Source organism: Amphiprion ocellaris, chromosome 16 (assembly GCF_022539595.1).
Source record: "Amphiprion ocellaris isolate individual 3 ecotype Okinawa chromosome 16, ASM2253959v1, whole genome shotgun sequence".
Lineage (NCBI taxonomy): Eukaryota > Metazoa > Chordata > Actinopteri > Pomacentridae > Amphiprion > Amphiprion ocellaris.
Window position 1 is genome coordinate 34,367,436 of NC_072781.1, and position 19,423 is coordinate 34,386,858.

The window sequence follows — 19,423 nt, forward strand, 5'->3', positions numbered from 1 at the left end:
CATTATATTACTTTTTTTTTCAATTGCTAACAAGCATTGGTCGAAACTGAAGTAACATGTTCAAAACTCTTAACACAGCCTGCATTTCCATCATGCATCTCAGCTAAACAGTTAATCTCGTCCGCAAAACTGTTTCCCACCAACAAACACTTCATACATGTCTCAAAATAAGCCCATTCAACCACAACACTAGCAAATAGTCTCACTTTGGAAACAAACACTGTCACTCTCAGCACACTGAACCACAAAATAACAACAACAGAGCATTACATGAAATAAATTTTCACCTTTCAAGTTAGAATGATTTATTTTTAGATAAATCAGTATTTTATTATAAAATAAGATCTTTGCACTTTGAGTGTTGTAAATTATTGTAATATATTGCAACAAGAATGAATCAGGAATGCAGCAATTTACTTCAAGAACATTGACGTATTTTCTCTGTGCCTTTGCATAGGTACTTTGGGACCTTACAAAAAATGCTGAACCGGTGCTGTCTGATCCATATTTCCTAAGGAAAAACAATCAGAAGCTACTCCTTTTATATGGTTTCTCATGAGGCCAAACACAGATCACCTGAATCGGTTTTCAGCTGACAACTACACTCAGCTGTGTTTGGAATAACATAATCTTTTTATTTATTTTTATTGGCAATATTTTACATGATTTTCAATAGATTTCAATGTGGCTGCAGCAGAAATTCCCTATGTTTTTTCCCCCATCATTTTGGTTAGATTGTGTTTTGAACTGTTTTGAACAAAGTGTGTTAGCATTTGAAAAATGTGCTGTAAAAGTATAGTGTTTTGCAGGTGGTGAATTAGTAACTGAGAAAAGAGTTGATGAATTTTGGTGACTGTGGTCACTGAATGCATTTTGTGTGAAAGCAATGGAATGTGATTCACAGTTCGGTCCACATGGACTTCTTCTTTTGCAGACTGTGTTAAGAGTTTTGAACATGTGACTTCAGTTTTGACCAATGCATGTTAGCAATTGAAAAAAAAACTGTACTCTATAATATTCCTATATCTTCATCTATAACATTCTTTATATTAATCTAAAATATTCTTTATATTAATCTAATATTCATTATATTAATCTATAATATTCTTTATATTTTTCTATAATATTCTTTATATTAATCTAAAATATTCTTTATATTAATCTATAATATTCATTATATTAATCTAAAATATTCTTTATATTAATATATAATATTCTTTATATTAATCTAAAATATTCATTATATTAATCTAAAATATTTTTATACTAATCTACAATATTCTTTATATTAATCTAAAATATTCATTATATTAATCTATAATGTTCTTTATATTAATATCATATTCATTATAATAATCTATAATATTCTTTATATTAATCTATAATATTCATTATATTAATCTAAAATATTTTTATACTAATCTACAATATTCTTTATATTAATCTAAAATATTCATTATATTAATCTATAATATTCCTGTATCTTTATCTATAATGTTCTTTCTATTCATCTAGAACACTGCGTCTTAAATTTATCTTTTTTTTCTCTGTAGTACTCTTCACACTCTTCACAAGGAGGAGGCAGAGCCTGAGCTGATTGGTCAGCATCAGCAGGTCCAGGAACCAGGAAGTGGACAGGTGCAGGAAGAGCGTCTGATGAGGTCACAGAGTCTGACAGGAAGCAGAAAGATGAAGACGCTGCTGCTGGTCACTGTGATCGTCTCCATCGGTAACAAACGTCTGTCTGTCTGTCTGTCTGTCTGTCTGTCTGTCTGTCTGTTTGTGTGTTTGTGCATCTGTTTGTGTCTTTGTGCATCTTTTTGTGTCTTTGTGTGTCTGTTTGTGTCTTTGTGCATCTGTTTAAATCTTTGTGTGTCTGTTTGAGTCTTTGTGTGTCTATTTGAGTCCTTTCAGGTTTCCAGGCGTCTTAGAAAAAAAAGATGAGTTTATCAGAGAAGCTGAATCCACCAGCTGTCAACTGCAACGTTTAGAGAAGCCGAGTTTCCTGACTCAGTGGAGAGTCCCTGAACGCAGCGTCACCACCACTTATGAGGCAACAGGAAACTACAGAGACCACAAACACAACGCAGAGTTACACTGCAACACAAAGACAGAAGACTGCAACACAAAGACAGAAAACTGCAACACAAAGACAGAAAACTACAACACAAAGACATACAACTGCAACACAAAGATATAAAATGACAAACATCTTGTGTTTCATTTTTGTCGTTTTGTGTCTTGTTTTTGTCTGCAACACAAACTGTCAGTTAGAAAATGGTCAGAATCAGTCCAGGGGTCCGTTTCATGAAGCAGGTTTAGTGAAAACTCTGAGTTTGTTAACCCTGAAATGAGGGAAACTCAGAGTTTTCCGTTTCACAAAGGGAGGTAACTCAAACCAGAGACAGAGGGGTAACTCTAGCCTGTTTCACAAAGAGAGGTAACTGAAGCTCTCGGTCAGTTACCATAGTAACAGAGTCTATGAATCTAACCTGGTCAGTAAACCTTGAGTTTCTCTCAGTCTCCGCCCTCTTTCAGCCACACGCTATTAGATTTCCTCATTCATTCATTCAGTCAGCTGGCGAGTTTTGGCGAAGTCTAGTTCTGCCGTGTGTCAAAATGTCATGTCCTTTTATGAACGATCCAGTAGATGAAGGAGCAGCATTACTGCACAGAGAATTAAAAATGCGTCGGGAGATTGTTATCAGACCACACACAGATGTTCTCACATTTCCGGACAAGTATCTTTTAGAGCGGTACTGTTTACGTCACAGTCCATAATCTACATACAACCTCATCCGTCCTTACATTTACAACATTACCAACCGCAGTCATGCTCTCACATCCCAGCAGATATTGTGTGTTGTGCTGCGGTTCTTTGCAAATGGAAGTTTTTTATATAATGTCAGATATATATATATATATATATATATATATATATATATATATATATATATATATATATAGTTGGCTGAGTAGAAGTCTGTGTTAGTTTAAATAGGCTTAATTATTTAACAGAACATGATATGGATGCAGACATTTAGGCTATGTGTGGGATAAAACCACTGCACAGTCAAACAGCCACTTAATATTTAGGCTACTTTACAATGTAAAACATGATCAAAATGAGGTAGCTCCATGAGATTATGCCGACTTCTTACCTGTTTTAAAAATGTTTTTATATTTCATCTTCAGCTTCTCCCCTGCAGGATTGCACCTAAATGAAATAACTTAATAGGCTACTATTCAAACAGTTTTCCTGTAATATTATTGTGATTTAAACTTACGCATTGACCCAGGCAGCAATGTTCTCCCACACCGTCTCCCTCTCTTTTGCAGCTGCAGGTGTTGCACTTCTTTCTAAAAACATGCTCAAACTTGCTATATAAGCGCATTAAGATTTCCAATTCAAGCGGTGTAGTCCTCCGCTTCCCCGTTGTCATGGTGACTCGTCGAATCGGGGTTCCATTGATGCTGTCTTTTTGTAGTTGTGGTGCACGCGCTTAACTCTGGGTGAAACTACTCCGAGTTGATTAAACCAACTCAAATCAGCCGTTGTGAAACCGAAAACTCAGAGTTTTCTATCTCAGAGTAGATCAACTCAGAGTTCAGGGTTAAACTCAGAGTTTGTTGAACCTGCTTCGTTAAACGGACCCCAGATCTCTCAGCGATTTTAGATTTCTGTCAGTTTTTCTGTTTTATTTGCAGAAAACTTCCATCTTTGTTTTAAACTTCATTGACAGCAGCAGGTATTTGTATGTAACTTTATTGACACTCCTCCAGCTGACGGCGTGGTGGGGGGCCTCCATCCTGGACCCTCCATGCCCGGATCTCCCTCCAACATCAGCAGCAGCGACCGCAGCCTCCGGAGGGTCGCCTTGGCCGCCGCCCACTCCTTCAACGACCAATCAAACGACGCCTTCCTCTTCAAACCATCAGCCATCCTCGGCGCCCAGCGACAGGTAAACTCACCTGGACACGACCGCACTTCTGTTAGAGGGTTTTATTAATAATAATAATGATAATAATAATAATAATAATAATAATAATAATAATAATAATACATTTTATTTATAAAGCCCTTTACAAGTAACTCAAAGACGCTCTACATAAAATACAATAAAATAAAACAAAACAGTTAATTTAAAATCAATAAACGGTAAATCAAGTTCAAGATAAAATACAGTATCACTTAAGGAAAGCAGATCTAAAAAGGTGAGTCTTTAAAAGGGATTTAAATGTGGTGAGGTTGGTGCAGTCACAGAGGGCATGGGGGAGTGAGTTCCAGAGTGTGGGGGCGGCGATGGCAAAGGCTCTGTCCCCCCAATGTCACCGGCTGGGCTTGTGTGGGATGGAAAGGAAGTTTGCGTGGGATGAACGGAGATTCCTGGGGGGGGTGTAGGGGAGGAGCAAATCGGTAAGGTAAGAGGGGGCAAGATTGTGGATGGACTTGAAGGTGAGGAGAAGCAGTTTGTACTGGATGCGGTGTGAAATGGGGAGCCAGTGGAGGTTCTGCAGGACGGGGGTGATATGGTCATGGGAACGGGTTCGGGTGAGGAGTCGGGCAGCAGAGTTTTGAATATGTTGAAGTTTATTGAGAGCTTTGGAGGTGGAGCTGAAGAGAATGCTATTGTAGTAGTCAAGGTGGGAAGTGATGAAGGCATGAATGAGGGTTTCAGCGGCTGAGAAGGACAGGAAGGGGCGGAGACGGAAATAAGCAGTTTTGGTTATCTGATTAATGTCGGGTTCAAAAGTGAGGTTGCTGTCAAATATCACACCGAGGTTGCGGATGTGAGCGGAAGGAGATAGGGTGGTGTTATCAATGGTAATGGGGGAGTGGGGAAATGGTGAGTGTTTTAGGTCCAATAAATGGTGAGTGTTTTAGGTCCAATAAAGATGAGGTCAGTCTCGTTGCAGATTAACAGGAGAAAATTTTTCCTCATCCAGGATTTAATGTCAGCCAAGCAGCTGGAGAGAGAGGGGAGGGTGGTGGTGGTGTTGGTGGAGATGTACAGTTGGATATCGTCGGCGTAACAATGGAAGTGTAGGTTGTGGCGGCGGATGATGTTGCCGAGGGGGAGGAAGTACAGGATAAAGAGGAGGGGGCCAAGGACTGATCCTTGAGGGACACCATGGGACGGGGGGGCGGTGGAGGATGTGCAGTTGTTGACCTTGATGAATTGTTGTCTATTGGTGAGATAAGATGTGAACCAGGTGAGGGCGGTGCCGGTGATGTTGATGGAGGATTGAAGGCGGGACAGGAGGATGGAGTGATTGATTGTGTCAAATGCTGCAGAGAGGTCGAGAAGGATGAGGATGGTGACTTGTCCAGAGTCTGAGGAGAGGAGGAGATCGTTGGTGACCTTGAGGAGAGCAGTTTCAGTGCTGTGATGAGAGCGGAATCCAGATTGAAAGGTTTCATACAGGTTGTTGGAGGTGAGATGAGTTTTCAACTGGGCAGCGACGACACGTTCTAATGTTTTGGATATGAAGGGGAGGTTGGAGATGGGCCGGAAGTTGTGAGGGGAGGTTGGATCCAAACCAGGTTTTTTGAGGATGGGGGAGACAGAGGCGAGCTTGAGGGGTGAGAGGACACAGCCAGTACTGAGGGAAGTGTTGATGATGTTAGAGATGAAAGGGGAGATGACAGGGAGGCAGTTTTTGAGGAGGGCAGTGGGGATGGGGTCCAGGCAGGATGTGGAGTTTTTAGTTCCAGTGATGAATTTGGGCAGGTCCAGGGGGGAAACGGGCGAGAAGTGGGCCAGGGGGGGAAGTTCGGAGGATTTGGTGGAGGAGAGGGGGGGTCAAGTGAAGTGGGAGAGGTGACAAGGCTGCTGTGGATGGAGTTGATTTTGTTATGGAAAAAAGAGAGGAATAGGTTGCACTTGTCAGTGGTGAACGAGTTTGAGACGGTATCCGGGGGGGCAAGGAGTTTATTGACAGTTGAGAAGAGGGACTTGGGGTTGCTGGAGCTGGTATTGATCAGATCAGAGTAGAAAGTGGACTGTGCATATTTCAGGGCGTCTTTGTATTGTTGGAGGAAGTCGGAGTAGGTTTGGCGGTGAACTGTCAGGTTTGTTTTCTTGACGAGACGTTCCAGCTGTCATTTATGGGCTTTCATGAGGTGGAGTTCAGGGGTGTACCATGGAGCAGAGTGGGAGAAAGTGACTAATTTGGATTTGAGGGGAGCAAGCTGATCAAGACAGGAAGAGAGAGTGTGATTGTAGTGGTTGATAAGGTCAGTGGGGTTATTGATTGATGGGGGAGGGGAGATGGACAATGCAGTGGTCAGTGAGGCGGAGAATACAGAGGGGGAGAGTGATCTGGTGTTTCTAAAAAAGATTGTCCGTTTTTCCTTGGGCAGGGGGGTGGGGAGGCTGATGTCCATAGTTATTGCTAGGTGGTCAGAGATGGAGAGATGACAGCTGGAGATATTTAGGACTGTGAGACCAGAGGAGCAGACCAGATCGAGGATGTGTCCATGGTTGTGGGTGGGGAAATTGACGTGCTGGGTGAGGTTGAGTGATTGTAGGAGGTCTAGGAAGTCAGAGGCAGATTTGCTGTGAAGGTTGTCCATGTGGAAATTGAAGTCACTGAGGATGAGGACTGAGGGAGATGTAGCTGATAGCTGGGTGGCAAAGTGGGAAAAGTCAGGGAAGAATGAGGGGTTTGGTTTAGGTGGGTGGTAAATGATAGCAGTGACCATTGGGGTGGGACCGGGTTGTTTAAAAACAAGGTGTTCAAAGGAGGGGGGAGCGGGGATGGAAAGTGGGATGGTTGTAAAGACCTGTTTGTGGATGACTCCTATGCCACCTCCTCAACCTTCTGGGCAGGGTAAGTTGAGGTACGTGTATCCGGAGGGTGTGGCTTGGTTGAGTGTGTAGAAGTCCAGTGGTTTGTGCCATGTTTCAGTTAGACAGAGGAAGTCCAGTTTATTGTCCAGGATGAATAATTGTAGAATGGGGCCTTTGCTGGTGACGGAGCGGGTGTTGAAGAGGGCAAAGTTCAGGTGAAGTGTGGATGTGTGATTAGGGGAGGGCTTCTGGGGACAAGGCTGTGGGGTCTGTGGAAGTGGGCGAAGGTTAGCAAAGTGGCAGTTTCTGATGGTGGGCTGCTGAGGTGGTCTGAAGCTGATGATGGTGGGGATTTGGCAGCTTGTTGAATTCTGGTAGAGAGGGGGTGACAGGCAGGGGGAGCCAGAGGGGGGAGGCAGTGGGTGCACTGGAGGGGATGATGGGGGGAGTTCCAGGTGGGGACAGAGGGGGGCGCTGTGGCTGGGAGGCGGTTCAGTGGAGCGTGAAGAGGAGATGGACGTAAACACTGGCACTAGTCAGTCTGAAGTGTGGACGGTGTATTGGATATTTGAGACTAAAAGTGATCTGCCGGACCTGTTTGGATGAATACCATCACTGTTAAAATATTCTGGCCTGTTCCAGAAACAGTTAAAATTGTCAATAAAGTTAATTCTGCTGGCACGGCAGAACGAGCTAATCCAGGTGTTCAGGCTGAGCAGTCTGCTGAAGCGCTCAGAGTTGTTGTTTACCATTGGTAGGGGCCGGCTAATAAAAATAGACTTTCCGCAGTCTTTCAGTAAGTCCGTCGGATTTTGAAAATCACGTTTTGTCTGCTCAGACTGGGGGTGCGCTGTGTCATTGCAGCCGACGTGAAGGATAATGCGGTGTACAGAGGAGGGGAGTGAGCGGAGAAGGAAAGGAATTTTGACAGCGATATCTGCAGCTGTAGCACCAGGGAATGACAGTGTGATAGCATTAAAGAACCTGATGTTTTTCATGATACTGTCGCCAATGATGAGCGTAGTGGGGGGCAAAGAGTGGGGCGAGTGGTGGATGGGAGGTTGTGGACTTACAGGAGAGGTGGTGTGGAGGGCTTCCAGCTGGGGTTGCGTTGGGGCTGGTGTGCAGAGGAGCCGCCGCGGGTGCCAGCTGTCCCTGTGGCTCGGTGTCGGTGAGGGGGGATGTGATGGTGGAGCGATGGAGACGTGGCGATGAGGAGTCCACAAACTCGTGTTGTAGACAGCTGCCATGATAGTCCAAATCTTTGCCAATGGACCCGGCGGAGTGGCGGCGAACCGCGTCCCGCAGCAGACGTTGTCGGAAGGTTGCGGAGGGTATCCGGGTTTGGGACCGCTGGGTTTGTTGCTCCCTGGAGGAGGACCGAGTGCTGCCGGTCGCCCGCGGAGGAGAGACCCTGCCGGTGGAGCCAGGCTGAGCCCGGGGGCCACCGCATGTTTGCGTGGAGGTGGTCTTTGCACCGGCGTCCTCCTCCGGTGACGAGGCCGGCCGATCCGCAGCGTCGGGGGGTCCAGAGCCTTTGGCGGTCCGTCGGCTGTTCGGATGGGAGCCGTGGAGGCTCCGGCAGCTGGCAGGTTGCAGGAAGAGGAGGCGTCGCCGCCGGTCAGAGTTGCGGCCGGTCAGTGTCGCCGCCGGTCAGTGTTGCCGCCGGTCAGCGTCGCCGCCGGGTTGGTGGGCCGGGGCTTGGCCGGTTGGGACAGAGCCGCAAAGCTGATGAGATTTGGTCGGGCTGGGGAGACGGTGTGGTCATTGCAGCTGCTTCTGCCACGAATGACAACCTCGGACCAGGATGGATGTTGGTTTGGGGTTGAGCAGGACGAGGGCCAAGGGCTGACGGGGACCCACGGGAGGGTGTCATGGAGGGAGGCCTGGACTGAAGCGAGGTAGCGGGACTGCTTGAAGGCGACGTTCATGCAGGATGTGAGTATATCTGATTTGATTTTTAGCTCCTCAGTTAGACGACGGATGTCTGCCTTCAGGCGGATGATGGTTGTGTTGGCTGCATCCAGTTCAGAGGTGTGGGGGGCAGACAAGGAGGAGGTGTCCGGTGGAGAGTCCCTGGCTGTGTCCGCCATGTCCTTTTCTTCTTCCCTAAAGACTCCTCAGATCTGATGTCAATGAAACGTTCTGTTCATTAATCAGGATTTTAGATTGAGTCATAAATGATCAGAACACTGAAGGTTTATCAGATGGAGAATACAAGCAACGGATTCCAGAATACTTTATGTCCTGTTTGACCTGCTACAATGAGACTCAAAATGGTCAAAAATAAGACACAAAATGGCAAAAATTAGACACAATATGGCAAAAATGAGACACCAAATATGTCCTATTTGACATGATCAGACAACCCTTGTTTTCTTCAGGTTCTTGTTCATTTTAATGCCTGGTACCACTAAAGGTATATTACCTGAAGAATCCAATGAACACAACTTTAAATGCAACTGATTCAATAATATTTTATGTCCTATCTGACATACTTCAGCTTCATTGTATTCCAGGGTATATAAGAGGACATTTCAAAGGCCTAGAGTGGTTTCCTGCTGATATTCAAGCTGTAGCATAACTCAGAAGTTGTCAGCTCTCACATAACGCCTGAAACTAGAGAATTATGTGAAGCCACAAAGGCAGCCATCATGAGTGAGAGACAGGTAGCCAAAAACCTGAAGATCTCCAAGACAGCCGTTCATTCCACCAAGAATAAACAAGCCCAGCATGGTTCTACCAAACTGCTAGCTGGTCAGGAAACGTCTTTCTACCAACCAGATGACCGTCACTCATCCGTTCCTGTCAGGAATCGTCCTCAGACCTCCAGGGACCTTAAAAATGAGTGGACACGGGCACCCGTATAGCTCAAAGTGTTAAGCGGGCGACCCATGTACAGGGGCTGGTCCCCGACGCAGCGGCCCGGGTTTGATTCCCGCTCACGGCCCTTTGCTGTATGTCTTCTCCCCAACTCTTCTCGCCTGTTTCCTGTCTCTCTCTCACTGCGCCTATGAAAATAAAGCCGAAAAAAGGCCAAAAAAAAAAACTTTAAAAAACAAAAATGAGGGGCGCTGCTGAGCAAGCAATGGAGTAGGACGCGGGTTGCAGAGCACCGCAGAGCAACTTTATAAAAAGTATTATTTTTGGCACAAATCAGTAAGGAAACTCGGTGGCGATTTAATCTCAAGTTGCCTTGTACTGAGGTAAACTGAAAATGACAGGCAAATCATCCAAAGGAAAACAAACAACCCTTTTAACCACGAGGCCTGCAACTCCTGCTCCATCCGCGGCCTCCACTGGGAGAGCCAACCCAGGTGAGGCGGACCAAGGTGCGGCCACACAGATGGACACCGAGGGTTTCAGAAAAGAGCTTCTGTTCTCCCTGCGTAAAGACTTATCAGACATTTTAAAAACCGAGATCCTGGCTGTGTTTGAGGGGGAAATGGCGGCCATCAGAACCGACATTGCTACAGTCCGAACCGAACTGAAAGAATACAGAGAATCAATCACTACCGAACTGTCGGCGCTGTGTGGCACGGTGAAAGGTATGGAAGAAAGTCTGTCTGTTTGCACGGATGATGTTTCATGTCTGCAGAAAGAAGTACATCGGCTCACTGCAGTGGCAGACGCATTGCAAAAGAAATGTAATGACTTAGAGGCGAGGTCACGGAGAAACAACGTCAGAATAGTTGGAGTTCCAGAGTCACAGGGCTGCTCTCCGGCCTCTGTATCGGCACTGCTAAAACAAGCATTTGATTTGAAAGAAGCGCCGCTGCTGGACAGGGCGCACCAATCATTGCTGCCGGTGCCGGGACGGGGGAGTCCCCCACGCGTTATTGTGGCCCATCTCCACTACTACCAAGACTGCACAAACATCCTCCGCCTCGCCCGAGAGAAACAAAGGATCAAGATGAGCGGCATGAACATCTCAGTTTTCCTGGACTACACCGCAAAAACAGCCAAAGCCCATGCTGCGTTCAATGACATCAGACGACAGCTTCGGGAGATAGAGGGGATGAAGTTCGGCATCCTCTATCTGGTCCGGCTCAGGATCACCTACCAAAACGTGGAAAAAACCTTCTCCACTCCGGAGGAGGCCCAAACGTATATAACGCAGAACATTACAGGACGTTAAACAGATGGTAATTGGGTCACTGACCAGGTAACAAACATGCAAATAAGAGTAAGCCTTTATAATTACAATTAATATTTTGTGAATTGGCAGAGTATGTACGTTTTATTTCTGTCTTAAAAAATATTACATTGCCATCTTATTTACCCTTTGCTAACTTTTTTCGCACATATAGTAGAATAAGTCTGAATGACATATGTTCTTAATCCGGTTGCTCTAATTCCAATCGATCATTTTGTGCTATTTTTGAGTTGAGTGAGGCAAAGTGAATGCAGGTAGTTCATCTTGTTAGCTCTTAATGCCAATACAGACGTGCCTTTATTTTCTCTCTCATTGTTGATGAATTGCTCTGTTGTGTTTAGCAGGGAAAGCAGCAGTTTAGCAGTTATCTCCGTGCACTTTAGTGCTTTTTTCATTTTATGGTAGAGGTGGGGGTGCGGCCTTCCACTGGTGTGGGGGTCATGCACGGGTGGGAGGGATATCCTTACTTATCATTTAATTATTTATCTTTTTGTGTTTTTTTCCCTCTCTTTCTTTTTCTCTCTCCTTTTTATCATCAAGGACACAATCTGTACTCAGGTTACTTACTAAATGAACAGGACCAATGCACTATCTTCTGGCCAAACATGTTTTGTTAGCTGGAATATCAAAGGCGTACATAATCCAATTAAGCGCAGTAGAGTTTTTACGCATTTAAAAACTTTGGGGCCTGATATAATATTTTTACAGGAGACCCATCTCCGAACTAACGAGCACTCAAAATTAAAGAAAGGCTGGATTGACCAAATACACCACTCCAGCTATGGGGATAGATCTAGAGGCACAGCCATCCTAATAAGAAAAGGGGTTCCATTTGTATCAGTGAAGACAATTTCTGATACCAAAGGCAGATATGTTATGGTTATGGGGAAATTATTTGGATTTGATGTAGCTCTAGTTAATGTCTATGGCCCAAACTGGGACGACTCACAGTACTTCTCTAACATTTTTTCAAATCTTCTCGATCCCAATATCTATCACTTGATTATAGGAGGCGATTTTAACTTGGTGTTAGAACCTAATATGGACAGATCCAATCCTAAGACCCCTAACAAGATTTTGAAATCTACAACCACAGTTCTGTCATTAATGGAAGCTTATAAATTATCAGATCCCTGGAGAATTGCTAACCCTTTTGTTACAAAATGTGAATATCACAGTATTGTGATTTCTGACCATTCTCCTGTTCAACTGGATATCAGTTTCCCAGATAACACCGTATCTCAACGTACTTGGCGCCTAGACCCACTATTACTATCTTACAAACCATTTCAAAAATTCATTTCAGATCAGATTGACTTTTTTCTTGATACCAACAGTACGCCAGGCATGTCATATACCACCATCTGGGAAACCCTTAAAGCCTTCCTTAGGGGACAAATAATCTCATATGCATCTCAGAAAAAAAAAGAACATGGCCACCGTCTGACTGAACTATCACAGAAAATACAATTGCTGGACAATGATTATGCTATTTCTCCCAACCCAAGTCTGTATAAAGAGAGACTGTTACTACAAGTCGAGTTTGACGACCCTTCCACTAAACATACAGAATGACTACTACTGAAAACAAAGCAGACTTACTATGAGCACGGTGATGAGGCTGGCAGATTATTATCCCACCAACTCTGACAAGCTTCTGCTAATCATATGATAACCGAAATCCGCACACCTGGAGGACTAATCTCTACCCATCCCACAATTATAAATGAACAATTCAAACAGTTTTACACCAATCTTTACACCTCACAGGCTTCTCCCAATCCCACAGAGATTCAGACCTTCTTTGAACGGCTCGAAATTCCAAAGATCAGTTTGGAAGACCTGACCATCATGGACTCAGATATATCAAGTGAAGAAATAGCAAAAGCTATAAGCTCTATGCAAAATGGAAAAACACCTGGTCCAGATGGATTACCAACAGAATTCTACTAGACCTTCTCAGCCAAACTGTCCCCTATTCTTAGTAAAGTTTTTGTGGAAATTCTCACTGTACAAAAATTACACCCGAACTATGACTCAAGCAACCATAATTGTTCTGCCCAAAAAAGGTAAAGACCCCCGTGATTGTGGCTCCTACCAACCAATAAGTCTACTCTGCTGCGACTATAAAATCCTCACGAAAGTTCTGTCAAAACGCCTCGAAACAATAATACCTAAAATAATAAATCCAGACCAAACAGGTTTTATACCAGGTAGGCAGTCCTTTTATAATATACGCCGTTTACTTAATGTACTGCATTCTTCCCACTCCACCCAACAGCCAGAGGTTGTAATTTCCTTAGATGCTGAAAAAGCATTTGACCGGGTGGAGTGGGAATACCTATTTACTACACTGGAGAAGTTTGGATTTGGCTCTACTTTTATTTCTTGGATTAAAACAATTTACTTGACACCAGTGGCCTCAGTACAAACCAACTCTCTGAGATCTAACTACTTTCCACTGTATCGCGGCACGAGACAGGGTTGCTGCCTGTCACCATTTCTTTTTGATCTGGCCATAGAACCCTTAGCAATTGGCTTATGAATGGATAACAGGATCAGTGGAGTGATTAGACATGACACAACACACAAAGTGTAGCTCTATGTGGATGACCTTCTAATATATTTATCAAACCCTGTGCAATCCCTACCTGTGCTCACTGATATACTCAATGCATATGGCAAAATATCTGGCTACAAAGTAAACTTTTCCAAGAGTGCTCTTTTTCCTGTTAATCACCTGGCAACAATAACAGATTTTGGTTCTTTCCCATTTAGCCAAGCTAAGGAATTTACTTACCTCGGAGTAAACATCACTCGTCATTACAAAGACCTTTATAGCCTTAACTTTAAAACCTTACTAGAACATACAAAACAAGATCTGTCTCGGTGGTGCTTACTACCAATTTCGTTGGTTGGAAGAGTGAATACAGTTAAAATGACAATTTTACCACGCTTCCTGTATTTCTTTCAAATGATTCCTTATTTTTTTGCCTAAATCTGTGTTCAAAGAAATAGATAACTTGATTTCTGCTTTTATTTGGAACAAATCTGTGCCACGAATGAGGAAATGCTTCCTGGTGGTGCCCAGGTCAGCAGGAGGCCTGGGTCTACCCAGTTTTATTTACTACTACTGGGCTGCAAATATAAGTAAGTTAACATACTGGATTTCCACATGGAAAAATAGCCAGGGCCCGGTCTGGGCAAACATGGAACTGAATAATAACTCAGCGGCTTTTCCTATTTCACTATTGAGCTCTACAATTCCTGTAGGGACGCATCCTCAAATCCCCAACCCAGTAGTAAAGCACTCTTTAAAGATTTGGTTCCAGTTTAGGAAACACTTTCAGATTAATCAGTTGAGCTTGTTTTCTCCCTTGGTGAATAATCATCTCTTTCCACCATCTCAGATTGATTCAACTTTCAAAATGTGGCATAAAAAGGGATTGGTATTTTTTTTAAAGACCTTTTTGTAAAAGGTACATTCATTCCATTTGAAACACTACAAAAAAACTATAATATCCCTAAAACTAATTTTTTTCGGTTCCTACAAATTAGAAGTTTTGCTAGTAAGTACTGTAAACCTCAAATGGCTTCAAGTAAAAATATTGACGAAATCCTGGCCTTAAACCCTTATAAAAAAAAAAGGTACCATCTCTAAGATATACACCATAATATAAAACATCAGCGCATTTTCATGGAGGAAAACGAAATCAGCATGGGAGCAGGACCTAAATATGGAACTCTCTGAGGAGTCCTGGCAACTTTGTCTACAAAATATCCACACTTCATCCATTTGTATTAGACAATGCCTGATTCAGTTTAAGGTATTGCATTGTCTACATTACTCAAATGACAAGCTTGCAAAAATATATCCTAATTTCAGTCCAACCTGCATAAGATGTCATCAGAGTCGAGCTACTACAGGTCACATGTTTTGGAATTGCCAGTCCTTGAATAGTTTCTGGAAGAATATCTCTGAGGTGCTCTCATACATGTGTAGAAAATTAATAGCTTCTCCATTCATTTCAATCTTTGGGGTTCCTCCTCCAGAAATTACTGTCCCTGCACCACAGGCAAAGGCAATAGCCTTTGCCTCATTAATGGCCTGTAGACTTATCCTTCTCCAGTGGAAATCAGATAAACCTCCCTCTTTTGACAGCTGGATTAGAGAAATGCTTTCTATGCTGCAGCTAGAAAAATTGAGATACAGTCGAGCCAACTGCCTGGAAAACTTTAGAGTGACCTGGTCTCTTTTCTTTGATTATGTGCAAAATCTGTGTCCATCTTAAAACATTCATATAACTTTGTGTCAGTGCAATTTACGATGCTATACAATTAAATGAAGGAGAACCTGTTTGTTTTATTTGTTTATTTATTTCCATGTTGACCTGATGCACTTAGTTACTCTTATAGACCCATTTATTTTAAATTCATGGTCACGGTAATCATTATTGTATCCTTCTTTTTTTTCCTTTTTTGTGTGCGCTTTTTTTTCTGTAAACCAGGGGTGGGTAGGAGAAGGGAATTGGTTCTTTGTTTATTGTAAATGTCAATGTAATGTAAAGAAACAAAATAAACTATAAATAAAGTGTTCAAAAAAATGAGTGGACACTGTGGAGAAATGGGATTTGTTTTTCAAGGACAGTTGGAAAGCGACTTGTTGAAGCTGGTCTGAAGTCCCACAGGGCAGGAAGAAGCCCTTCATCAAGGAAAGGCAGAGGAAAGCTGGTTACTCTTTGCTGGGATCACAAGGATTGGACTGTTGATGATTGGACTAAGGTTCTCTTCAGGGATGAATCCAGTTTTCAGTTGATGTCCATCCAGCCAACTTACTGGTTAGGAGGAAGCCTGGAGAAGCTACAAACCAGACTGTCTGCTCCTACAGTAAAACATGGGGGTGGATCAGTGACCATCTGCGGCAGTTTCAGTCTGGGTGGAACAGGGTGAATGAACCAGGTCATGTTTGGGGCTACTCTAGAAAACAGTCTTCTTCCATCAGCTGGAAAACTCTTTCCTGCCTCCAATGACTGGATTTTCCAACAAGACAAGGTCAGTTAAAGCCTGGATGGAGAACCAGAACACTGGAACCATGCCTTGGCTGCTCAATCACCAGATCTAAATCCAACTGAAAACCTGTGGAAAATCATCAAACGCTAAAAGGAGAACCACAAACCCAAAAACAAAGCAAATTAGTTAGAATGAGTGCAACAGGAATGGGCTGCTGTGACGGCAGAACAATGTCAGAAGCTGATGGAGAACATCCAAGACGCATGACTGCAGTCATCAGAAACAATGGTTATGAATCAGTACTAACTCCTGTGTGGATCATGGGACTAAAACAGACAGAAAAGAAAACATGGAATCCTAAAAGCTGTTTCTGGCAGAACAATGCCGTAGCTATTGATGATTGGTTATTATCTAGAAAACATGGAAAATGTCTGATATCAGCTCTGAAATTTAACTCTGATCAGCTGTTTCTGTTGTTTTCTTTATATTTGTCCAAACTAATGGACCTTTAGTGGTACCAGGCTTTAAAAGGAAACCAGAAACCAGGAAGTCTGATCATTTATCCATGACAGAAAAACACAACTTAGGATTTTATTCCAGAAAATGTTCTGATGTTCTTCTGTTCAGTGAACGGCTTCTAACTGGTCAGACTGGTCTGTTCCTAATAAACGGGTCTGTTCCTAATAAATTGGTCTGTCCCTAATAAACTGGTCTGTTCCTAATAAACTGCTCTCTCTGTTTCAGGTGGTTAAAGGTTTTCGGTATTTCTTAGATCTGAATATTTCCAGAACCGTTTGTCACAAACGAGACGAGAAGAAGCTGCAGAACTGTGACTTCCAGCCTGAAGGACCCCTGCAGCAGGTGAGTAATCTGATTACTGCTGCAGGTGAGTAATCTGATTACTGCAGCAGGTGAATAATCTGATTACTGTCTCCTGCAGACGTTCCGTTGTCACACTGACGTCTGGTTGGTTCCCTGGAAGAACCAGACGGAGACACTGCTGCTGCTGTGTAAAGCCTGAACATCTGGAGACATCTGGACATCTCTGATCTTCAGAACAAACTAATTTAGTTTCTTCTGGGTTCTGTCTCTGATCTACGATGGCACTTCTGAACTTCTGTCCTGAAAATATTAAAACTGTTGAAAATGTGAATCAAATGTTGAGGATTTTTCTAGAAAATTTGTTTTTTCTGAAAATATTTTTAAAACATTAAAATCTCCAACATTATGATTAAAATGTCCCAAAAGCATGAACGTAAAAAAGGATTTTCTGAAAATATGAACAAATAAATGGAAAATACTCGATGAAAATAGTAGAAACTGTTTAGTGTTCAGTGTTCAGAAAACGTTTCATTTCCCCAAATAAAGAAATAAATATTTGGAACCAGAACTCATGATCCTGGTCCTCATATAGGGGCTTTCGACCGGGGTGGAGCCCGTTCGGAGTCGGAGCCAGTGCCCGACTTGGCGCCGGTTTTTTGTCTTTCCACCACCGGAGCTGCGGCTCCGGGCTCCAAAAACTGGGGCTGTTTCGGGCACCAACTCGTTGCTGGGCCAGACTTGGCCAGAGTTGAGAGCTGAGCACGTCACGGGCAGGGGGCGGGGTGACATCTAAAAACATAGATGTGATCATCAACTTACTGCGCGTGTTTAACCGCTAAGTAATCAATGCAAGCGTAGTTGAAGCTAAGTAGCTAAGCTAACGCTAACACGTTTACTGTTAAGTATCCAAACGTCTTTGATAACTACCTTTCTTCTCAAACGTGATCGCCGGGCATTGGAACGGCGACGCCGATGGGTAACCCCTAACAGAAGGTTTTGCTGTTCAGCGATGGCGAGACACACTAGCAAAGCCATGAACACCACTCCAATGAAGTCCTCCATTGTTGTTGTGTGGGTTTCTGTACGGCGCGAACGCTGTTGAACGGCTACGTACGCAGTACGTACACACGTTTTGTGGTGGCGCAATGACGCAGCTCCAACTTTGCTCCTTCCGAATGGAAACACAAACCCGTTCTGGGGCGGCACGAGATTTGAACCAAAAAAGTACTGGCTCTCAACTTTGAACCAACCTAGCACCTGGTGCTCTTTGGTCAAAAGCTCCTAATAGATTCATCAAAAGGTTCTGGTCCTCGTGGATCCATCAGAACGTCGTCAGAAGGTTCTGGTTCCTCGGTTCTACCTTCATGGTTCTAGTTCTGATTATCGATCTTTAAATTCAGCATCAGGTGAGCAGATGTTGAATATGAGATGAATGAAAATGTTCACGAACATTAAGTAAATAAAGTTTATCTTTTTGAATTAAATCATAAAAATCCTTTCGCCTGAATAGACCGTTTATATCCAGTCACATATAAATATCTATATATAGATTAATATTTAGTCTTATATAAATTTCTATATATAGATTAATAACCATCCATCCATCCATTATCTATACCGCTCAATCCTCATTAGGGTCGCGGGGGGGCGGACTCGGGAGAAGGCAGGGGACACCTGGACACCTGGACAGGTCACCAGTCTGTTGCAGGGCTACATATACAGACAAACAATCACACACGCATTCACACCTACGGAGAGTTTAGAATCACCAATTAACCTCAGCATGTTTCTGGACTGTGGGAGGAAGCTGGAGAACCTGGAGGAAACCCACACATGTACAGGGAAAACATGGAAACTCCATGCAGAAAGATCCTGGGAAGGCCGGGAGGCGAACCAGGGATCTTCTAGCTGCAAGGCAAAAGTGCTAACCACTACACCTGTCATAGGTCTAGCCAGCCCCGCCCCCTTCCGACCATCTGTTCCCCTACCGGTGTGTCGCCGGTCTGTGAGGCTCTGCAGCTGCTGATCAGTGGATTCGGTGCAGCTGCGGGAGCCTCACACCTGCAACTGATTCCATCTGCTGCTATATGGACCGGCTTCACACAGCAGGGGACGGCAGTAATGCAGTACTGCTGGTCTCCAGTCGATGAGATGCCGCTACAGCGCGGAGCCACTGGAGCAGCCTGTTTCCCCTGCCTTCCTTAGTGGAAAGGACGAGGACCCCTGCCCCCCCCCCCCCCCCCCCCGGACTGCCCCGATCAGCCGGCATGAGCCCCGGACTGTTGCTCCCCTGGAGACTGACTTCCCCCTCCCTGGCATTATAGCTGTTTTGGAATTAGTTTTGTGAACAAAGACCTGTTTTGGTTGCCACCCTGCCTGCCGCCTGCTCTGTGTGCACTCACCTTGGGTTCAAATCCCCCCTCAAACCGTAACAATGCCACTGTGCAGTCCAGATTAATAACCAGTATTATATAAATATTTATATATAAATATCCAGTACATAATTAATATATAAATATTTATATATAAGTATGTATTAATAAAAGTAAAATCTGTATTTCTGCAGGATTAGAGTGAAATGTCTCATTTATTTATCTATTTATTTATTTATTTATTTATTTAATTTATTTATTTATTTATT

General features: G+C 43.6%; 1 protein-coding gene across 1 annotated transcript; it reads left to right on the forward strand.

The window, feature by feature from the left end:
- The first annotated feature begins 886 nt into the window (after positions 1 to 886).
- On the forward strand, positions 887 to 17,118 carry LOC111578742 (cystatin-F). Its single transcript, XM_023285682.3, has 5 exons — positions 887 to 903; positions 1,554 to 1,729; positions 3,784 to 3,962; positions 16,705 to 16,821; positions 16,901 to 17,118. Exons 1-5 carry the CDS (start codon positions 887 to 889, stop codon positions 16,979 to 16,981), a joined length of 570 nt encoding a protein of 189 aa, XP_023141450.3. The 3' UTR covers positions 16,982 to 17,118.
- Positions 17,119 to 19,423: the final 2,305 nt, after the last annotated feature.

What these genes read in the sequence shown, in the direction of transcription:
- LOC111578742 (XM_023285682.3), top strand. An exon ending in CACTGTGATCGTCTCCATCG is followed by an intron (nt 1,730 to 3,783) that starts GTAACAAACGTC and finishes ACACTCCTCCAG; the next exon opens with CTGACGGCGTGGTGGGGGGC. An exon ending in TCCTCGGCGCCCAGCGACAG is followed by an intron (nt 3,963 to 16,704) that starts GTAAACTCACCT and finishes TCTCTGTTTCAG; the next exon opens with GTGGTTAAAGGTTTTCGGTA.